General features: G+C 39.1%; 1 protein-coding gene across 2 annotated transcripts; it reads right to left on the reverse strand.

Moving 5' to 3' along the window:
- Positions 1 to 4,202: 4,202 nt before the first annotated feature.
- On the reverse strand, positions 4,203 to 8,664 carry mix23 (mitochondrial matrix import factor 23). 2 transcript variants are annotated; one of them, XM_040126507.1, is made up of 5 exons: positions 8,581 to 8,664; positions 6,601 to 6,726; positions 6,316 to 6,462; positions 5,240 to 5,299; positions 4,203 to 5,129 (listed from the first exon to the last, which is right to left on the reverse strand). In XM_040126507.1, the coding sequence occupies exons 2-5, from the start codon at positions 6,709 to 6,711 to the stop codon at positions 5,079 to 5,081; spliced, it is 369 nt and encodes a 122-aa protein (XP_039982441.1). In that variant the 5' UTR covers positions 6,712 to 6,726; positions 8,581 to 8,664; the 3' UTR covers positions 4,203 to 5,078. The 2 variants fall into 2 exon arrangements, with proteins under 2 accessions (XP_039982441.1, XP_039982440.1); XM_040126506.1 differs by having other exon boundaries at positions 8,558 to 8,664.
- Positions 8,665 to 9,000: the final 336 nt, after the last annotated feature.

The following is a 9,000-nucleotide window of genomic DNA, read 5'->3' on the forward strand; positions in this document are numbered from 1 at the left end:
CATCAAAACAGTTCTAATCTTCAAATGATTGCATGATTTGAAAAGCAGAATCAATATTTAAATTGTATTAAAAGAAAAATTGTATTAAAAAAACATCTTGAAAAATTAGCTAACTGGATTTTTTGCTGAGAGTTATATGAGAAGATTCTGACCACTCTTGTTTCTGTATGCTAAATATTCTAAAACCAAGAGACAGTTAGCTTAGTTCATCCCAAAGACTGGAAGAAGACGGGAAATAGCTAGCCTGGCTCTGTCCAAAGTAATCCACCTACCAGCACCTCTAAAGCTCACTAGTTAACATGTATCTGTTCTGATTTTCAAGCCACCTGGGGGTTGTGGATACCCTTAATATGCCGATAATACCTAATACCCGAAAATGCTCTGTATAGCTAAAGGGAACTGAAAAGTCACTACAAGAAACATCTCTCAAATATTTGTAGTTATGTGATTCTTTGTCAATATAAAAGTAATCAATCATAGCTGCTTTAAAGATACAACAGGTGATCAGAATCAGAATTACACAATTTGAAACGTGTATTCTTTTGAGAAGTGCCACAATTTAAGCTGGAATTTGTTCAGTAATTCATCAAGGATGAGCAACACTAACAACAGCGTCAGGGCTGCGGTTACACATGTACTGTACCTCCACCCATAATGCCATGTATTAGATCCATCTTTATGCTGTAGTGAATACATTTGATAACCAGCTGAACTTGAGACATTAAAAGCACACAGTTGACTTCTCTGTAAACTTCAACTGACTTTGTGACAATGGCTAACATGCTTGGAGGATTAACTGAGCCACAGGATGCCACTGAGTAGAGACCACAGAAGACAACTAAATTGGATGATCGCAGAATTCTTTCCTTGGTGAAGAAAAACCCTCCACAAAATCTAGCCAGGTCCAAGAGGAGGTAGGTGTATCAATGTCAAAGTCTCCAATTACGACACACGCCTTCATGAATGTAAATACAGAGGGTTTATGACAAGGTGCAGACCACTGTTCACTCAAGAACAGAAAGGCCAGATTAGACCTTGCTAGAAAAAAAAAAGCCAGCCCAGTTCTGGAACAAGATTCTTTGGACAGATGAAACCAAGATTTACTTGTACCGGAATGATTGGAAGAGAAGAGTCTATAGGAGGAAAGGAACGGCTAATGATCCAAAGCGTACCATATTATCTGTCAAACATGCCATAATATGCAGGCAGTGTTATGGCATGGTCACGTGTGGCTGCCAATGGAACTGTTGTCATTGGCATTTGTTCATGATGTGACGGCTGATATAAGTAGCAGGATGAATTCTGAAGTGTACAGGGCTACACTATCTGCTCAGATTAAGCCAAATGCTGCAAAAACTGATAGGACAGAGCTTCACAGTACAGAGGAATAATGACCCAAAACATACTGCGAAAGCAACGCAACAAGAGCTTCTCGAGGAAAAGAAATTGAATATTCTTCCATGGCCAAGTCAATCACCTGACCTCAACCCAATTGAGCGTGCTTTTCACTTCCTGAAGACAAAACTGTGGGCAGAAAGACCCACAAACAGGCATCAACTGAAGGCGGCTGCAGTAAAGGCCTGGCTAAGAATCTCAAGGGAGGATACTCAGCGTTTGACAGGGGTTCCAGTCTTCAGGTAGTCATTGGCTATGAAGGATTTTTGGCCAAGTAATAAAAATAATACTTTTAATAAATTTATGTTGTTGTTGGTTTGTCCAATTACTTCTGAGCCTCTGAAAATGAGGGACTATGTATAAAAATGGCTGAAATTCCTAAACAGTTAATGCAATATTTTTGTTAAACCTCTTGAATCAAAGCTTAAAATCTACACTTCAGTCACATCTTGATGACTTCGTTTCAAATCCATTGTGGTGGTGTACAGAGGCAAAATAATGAAAATTGTGTCACTGTCCAAATACTTATGAACCTAACTGTATAAACTGTATTTACTTTTCCCACAGGTTCACGCTGGAGGAGTGAACTACATCCACCGGAGTGTCTTCGAAGCATTTTTGTGTGATGGAGGAGAGTTAGTGCTGCGTGATGTACAGCAGGACAAAACTGAAAACGAACCCCTCATAACTTTTTGAAGTGGTCATACCATCTGTTTCAGCAATTATGTACCTAAAGGCTGCAGTCTCATTTTAAAGTGCTCTGCTTCTCATATTCTGAAATTATTCTACACTAAAATATTCCTTTACGATTGATTTTCAATTTTTGATTTCAAGTGTATTAACACATAGAGATGAAATTAAATGCAGGTGGGTAGGAGAAAGCTGAATGCATCACTTTCTAAAAAAATAGATAAAAATAAAAAAAAGTTTATTATTTTCTTCTTTTCTGTGAAGTCTGATTTTAAAATAGATGCAAGCTGGGTCGTCAGATATGGTAAGAATTAATCAAAAGAAAAAAAAGAAGGCAGCTGAACCAAATGAAGACATTCACATAGGTCTGGCAGTTAAAATTAAACATGAATAAACAATTGGATTCTGCCTGGTGCCTATATAAGTAACAATTTCTGCAAATAAGGAGACACATGTTATAGTCTCTACTGATGTGCAGATCTTTTTGTAGTTTGGATTAACATGTGGTTTAGTTGTGATGCAGGTGGCATTTTATTTTTAACTCCACAGTCTCCTGGTAAATTGATCCAGCCATGACATAGATTTTTAACTAACTGTGATCAAATCTTGTGATTAAAAAACCTCCTCATGTTGTGAGTTTACACAAACCAGGAAACACTTTCTTATTGTCATTTACTTTTGACAGGAGCCCTGGACGAGAAATAAAATTTCATACACACTTATTAATGAAAAAACAAGAGAGAAGAATCAACTTAACGAGTAAACATAGACATGGACTAGGGTCCTGTCTGCCAGCTTTCCTGAACTAAGCAAAAACGAAAGAGACTAAAGCTGTGGTTGAATTGTCAAAAAAATTCAAAAGGATCCACCTGCAGCCTGCAATACTTAAGAGTTATACCCAATTCAAGTTACGGACCACTTCGAGTTACGGCCACTTTGAGTTAGGTCATGCTGCTGCTCCTCCACATCGAAAGGAGCTAGTTGAGGTGGTTCAGGCATCTGTGTAGGATGCCTCCTGGATGCCTGCTAGGTGAGGTGTTTTGGGACAATGGAGCAGACCCAGGACACGCTCTAGAGATAATGGTTCTCGGCTGGCTTTGGAAAACCTTGGAATCCCCCTGGAAGAACTGGAGAAGGTCACGGGGGAGAGGGACTGGGTAGCCCTGTGTAGACTGCTGCCCCCGCGACCTGGAACTAGCTGGGCTTTTTTTTTTATTATTAAACAAAATGTTTCTGTATGTCACGTCACCACATAGAGTAGGCTACTGGTGAGTTGAGGTGTCTGCACACCTACAATTCTTCTCAGCAAGTGCAAAAGGAGAAAGGCAAAACTGCAGAGCAGTGTTCATGGAAGTCCTCCATCGCTGCGCCATCTGGCCGACATCATCTCATTTTGACATGCCGTGGCTTTGTGTAATTTGGACAACTTAAAGTTACGCCCCTTGCTTAAGTTACGCTCACTTAGAGTTACACCCCTCTCTTGCAGCCTGCAGACAGACCCCGCTCATAAAATGACATCTGTCCTTTCCTTACCACTTTTCCTTGACTTTGATGGACAATGTCATGAGGTCAAGGAAAGATGTGAAGGAGAATTCATAAGGACTTAGGAAAAGAAAACCACGGTGCTAAGAGAATCTGACTGCACATACTCTAAGCTACCAATTGGTAAATGCACTGGACTTTTCTAGTCTTATCGACCACTCAAAGCGCTTTACACTACATGGCACATTCACACAATCACCCACTTGTTCATACAGCTTTCTATACATACACACTCACACTGACACACTGATGATATATCGAGGACATTTTGTGGCTCAGAATCTTGCCCAACGAGACTTCGACATGTGTACTGGAGAACCGGGGATCGAACTCCCGACCTCCCGGTTAGTGGACAACCCCGTGTAAATTATGTGATGGCGGATGTTATTGAAGTGGGTGAGTTCAAATGTTGCTGCCACAAGGAATTGTGGGAAAGCATTATCTCCTTTTCTTTCATAAAGGGTGGTCCAGTGTACCCTATGTTAAAGGAGATATGAAAGGAACGGAAGTACTAACTGACTGACTGTACACTTTCCTTGGCATTTAGAGAATTCGACCAGCTCTTATTACGGCTGCCACTTATATACTTCTGGGTCATTTCCCTCATTTAGGAACCCTCTTCCTAAGTAAAAAAAAGACTTTGACCGCATACAGCCATGCTAGCAGCTCTGTGAGACTAGACTGAGGTGCTGCTTTAAGTTAAATATTAACACTAGCATCCTGAAATGCTCAAAACAGCATTTTAACATGCTCATGTTCAGCAGGTATGTTTATCATGCTCCTCTTAATTTGGCGTTGCAGAATACAAACATTTGCTAATTAGTGATGAACGTAAGGTACAGCTGAGGCTGATGGAAATGTCTTTAGTTCTGAATGTTTTTTGGTAATAAAAAAATATTAGATCTGATGATGATGCTAGATGGGAAGTTAAGGAATTACCAAAGTTCTTAGAATTTATCCTGAGGCAGACATGAATGTCTTGAAGGACATGAATGGACAAAACGACAAGCTAATCCAACCAACAGTTGTTGAGATATTTCAGGCTGGACCAAAGTGGTGGTCCCACAAACCGACACTGCCTTCCGAAATATTTGCATTGAATTTGTACAAGATTTTAAGACAGCATATATTAAACTGTGCCTTTCATTTCTAATTGAATTTAGAAAACACTGAATCACTCAGACAACCAGCGTCACTTGAAAACATTTCACTGTCTTTTTAAAAAACTAATTTTGTACGATGTTTCTCATTAAAGAAACATACAGATGACTGGTGTACAGCGGTGGTAATACAATACAGTAATCACAATGGAATATAAGTGTGTTGAAGAAGAGGTCAGAGTTGTCTGGATGATGGAAAGCCTGCAGTCAGGACTCAGCATCAGGTCACAGTTTCAGCTCCAGTCTGGATTTAAACCTCGAGTGAAACAGCTGATCTCATCAGACAGAGCTTCACTTCACCTTCGGAGGCGTGTAGTGGATTCTGCACCTTTCACTGAAAACCTGAAAAATAGGAAGTCAGGAATAAGTAACATACAGTAAATGGTCATGACAGATCATTTATGTCTAATTATAGGCCATTGTGGGCAAATGACTGATAATAGTAAGCATACCTTCAGGCTTCTATCATTGACAACTTCTTCAACATTCAGCTCTGATTGCATTAGCTTTAACTGGAGACAAGAAAGACACATTTCGTAAGGTATAATTTTCACTTGAAATAAGATAACTCAATGTAATAATCAGACACATTTCTGTCCCAAACAAAAATGTTTTAATAACCCCGGTTAAAAAGGGGACAGTTCACCCAAAAAACAAAAATAAAAACCTATTTTCTCACTGATCATTTGTGGCAGTTTGCCATGCCGATACAGTTGGTCAGATAGTTTGTCTTATTTTCAAAGTTTTGAGTATTGTAATTTTATAAAATTGGGGGACTCACAAGGGACAGATAATCGTTAAAATCAAATCAGCATACGCTAAAATACTGTGACTTTAAGTCTAGAGTATGGGTCAAACCCTAAAAACACTGGATCCTACATTTCCTATATGTGCTCAATGGCATCTTTCATTAGATTCCCCCTTGCCTCTTAAATGCCTGCTTCTTTCACACCTTCAGTTTGTAATGCAGGTGTTCTATTTAAAAAAATAAGAAAATAAAAAAAATAAATAAAAAAATGAGTCTCCAAGACCAATCTGAAATAACCCTGACGTCCTAATGTGACATCATCACGGTTTTTTTCTTTTAAACTGACAGTGCTGTGGCTGAGAACAGTTTTTATTGGAACTACTTTCTACTGAAAAAAAAAAAAAAAGTCCCTGTGAAAAATATCAATGGACGCCGTTTCTGTAAATCTGAAGCGCTGTCGAGTTTCAAAATGTCACTTTTCAACAATGCTTTGAGCACTATGAATAAAAATCGACCTGTCCTCATATGCCGATGTGGCAGTGGAAGCGAAGAGGTGGACATCTCAGAATTTGGTTGCATAAAACTGAAGTGTCTGCTCAGCTGGGGTTAAATCACAAAATGTTTTGTTTTTGTGATTTTGATGAACTGAGCCTAATTCTCTCCAAATGAGGAATGTCTTTCATTGAGTCTTCAAGCTGCATTTGGACCTACTTAACAGTACTGCTGACATCTTACAGCCTTGTGGCGTTCTGGGCCCTCTAGTATTCGAAACAGACTTACTTTGGTCTGCTCCTTTCTGAGTTGTTTGATGATTGCCAGGTTTTCGCTGTCTTTAGCTCTTTCCTCACGCAGATGTCCCACCACCTCAGATGTTTGGGCTATACAAGCCTTGATAGCTTTGTCTCTGCTCAGATGGGCCTCCATCATCTGTGGGGCGCATGCAGGACAAGAGATTTAGGAAGGTTTTTATTGTGAAAAACCTGGGAAGTGATACTTTTAAGGTTTTATCAGCTGTAACAAACAAAGCCCAAACAAACTAATTTCAATCTTGATAGTCACACTCACAGATTCATAGAGCTGTTTGCATGTTTGTGTGGCATCCACTTTGCCTGAAAAGGAGACTGTGGGCACGGTGGTGTTCAGGGCATGGACTATGCGGTCATCTATGGTGCGCATCACCTTCAGCACCTCCTGAGAAACACACAGAAGGACACAGAGATAGCCGGCACCTTTAGTTCAACTAAATCCATCAAAGCAATGACATGAAGTTCACACTAAGATAAATAACATTTTTAATTAATCTGTTAAGTTTTCCGAAATTAGTTTTCCCTTGAAGGCAGTCTGGCCTCACTAAGGGACGAGGTGAGGATTTCAGAAATCTGTATGGAGCTTAGTGTAAAAATTCTGCGCCAGTTTAGATGGTGCGAGCATCTTATTAGGACACCTCTCAAATGTCTCAGTGTGGCGATATTACAGGCCCCGTCCAGCCGGCTTGAGCCACCTGAGCAGACCAAGAACACGCTTGAGAGATTAAAATAAGACTTTTTCATACAAACTGTGCGCTAAATCTGGCCAACAGCTAAAATAAACCTGTCTTTGTATTTTGGTAAAGCTGTATAGTACAATTAAAACTGAAAATCTAATTGGAATTGGTGATTATTTTGCTAAATCATCCAATACTTTTAACAACAGAGGGACTGTTCTTCTGTAAAAACCTTTAAATGGAATCAACCCAGAAACAGTGGAAGATTCAGCTCCCTGTGAGCAATGCAGAAAAAAGAATATATCTTAAAAGGTGCAACATGTAAGTATTTTGGTTTAAAGCGTTAAAAAAAAAAATCGTTGGCGTCAGTCTAACAATAACTGAAGAAAACAACCTACGAGTTTCACAATCAGATTGCAAATTGCAAACTGCATGGCAGACATTATTCCTCAATCCATGCAGGTGTGGCAACATGTCAAAACCTGCCCTATGCGGAGGTTAGATTTATTCAAGATAATGTTAGCTCAACATGAGGGTGGGGCTGAAACTTGGTTGTGATTGACCAGCTAGCCCAGTCCTGTAATAAGCAAGCAGCACGCTCTAATGTGCATCCTGAATAACAGGTACACAGAGAGGGCTGGTAAAAACACCTCAATTTTCTGGTAATATGCTGCCCCCTATTTTTTTTGAGTATGAATTCAACAGTTGGCCAAATCTTACATACTGCCCCTTTAAATAAGCAAAATATGTGCACAGAAAAGCAAAGGGGGAACAAAAATTGGAGTGGGGATCAATTGCTCATAATTGTAATAGGTTTCAACTGTGGCACTCCAAGTTTTTTTCTGTTCTATTTGCCCCACATTTGCAAAAAAAATTAGAATGTCAACTATATATTATTATATTTCTCCGCAATGTTTTTCAATGACAATGCAAATTCAGGTTTATGCAGAGTGACTTAAAACAGTGCTTCCAAAACGTTTTGGCTCTGGACCCTTATGTGTGGCCTCTCATAATAAAGAGTAGTGAGCAGTTGAACTTATTAGAACATTTTTGTTCTCAGGTTGTCTGAGTTGAGGGATTTCTCGAAGCCTAAAGAGGTGATAGTGTGCAGTATTTCACAAGAAAAAAAGCAAAAATTAGACAAAAGTATTACATAAGTTGGTGTCGCTGAAAATGATTTTTCCTCCTTATGCCTTTAATCATCTGGTGACCCCCCTTTGTATCCACAATTTCAGACACTGATATTAGTTTTTCTGGTTTTACTTGTAGAAATAAGAATATGCCATTAGTTAAAACTGTCTTAATAACATTGTACAACCTCAGCAGGTTAGTTATTTTTCTTATTCTCCTTAAACCACATGCTGCCAGTTCCCTGATCCAGATCACACAATACGAGCATTGGTGATCAGGAGGGTCACTCATTCACTGAACTACAGTCAACATAAACAACTCGGCATGGGAACCTCCGAGGGGTAGCGATTCGGATCGATGCCCTTCCGTGAAACATTTGCACGCGATTAATTCTTTCGTTAAAATTACCTGAAACATTGAAAAGTCCTCACAGTTTAAAGTTCCATGGGGTGCCGCCATAGTGGACTGCGGGGTCCTCAGGAGACAAAACGCCAAGTGACTGTTCGAGAAGGTGCCTGAATGAATGTTAAATATATGATTGCACTGTAATGCATTTACCACATTTATTCCGAATGTCAATAGATTTATTAAAATCATTAAAAAGTAACATTAAAATAGAAATGACCCTATTTAAATAAACTTACATTTAACTAATGGATACAGAACAGTTACATAACTAACTGCTTGTGTCCCCTCACCATTAAGAAAAAGGAGGTGTTCTTCAAACAAATTTTAACAGATTTTAACCCTGTAAAGCACTTTTTAAAATATTTGAGAATGATATTGATGTGTCATGTTCCCTTTGCAATGCACCACATCTTGAAAAAAAAAAGGTGGTAAGAAAAATTTCT

Source organism: Xiphias gladius, chromosome 5, assembly GCF_016859285.1.
Source record: "Xiphias gladius isolate SHS-SW01 ecotype Sanya breed wild chromosome 5, ASM1685928v1, whole genome shotgun sequence".
Taxonomy (NCBI): Eukaryota; Metazoa; Chordata; class Actinopteri; order Istiophoriformes; family Xiphiidae; genus Xiphias; species Xiphias gladius.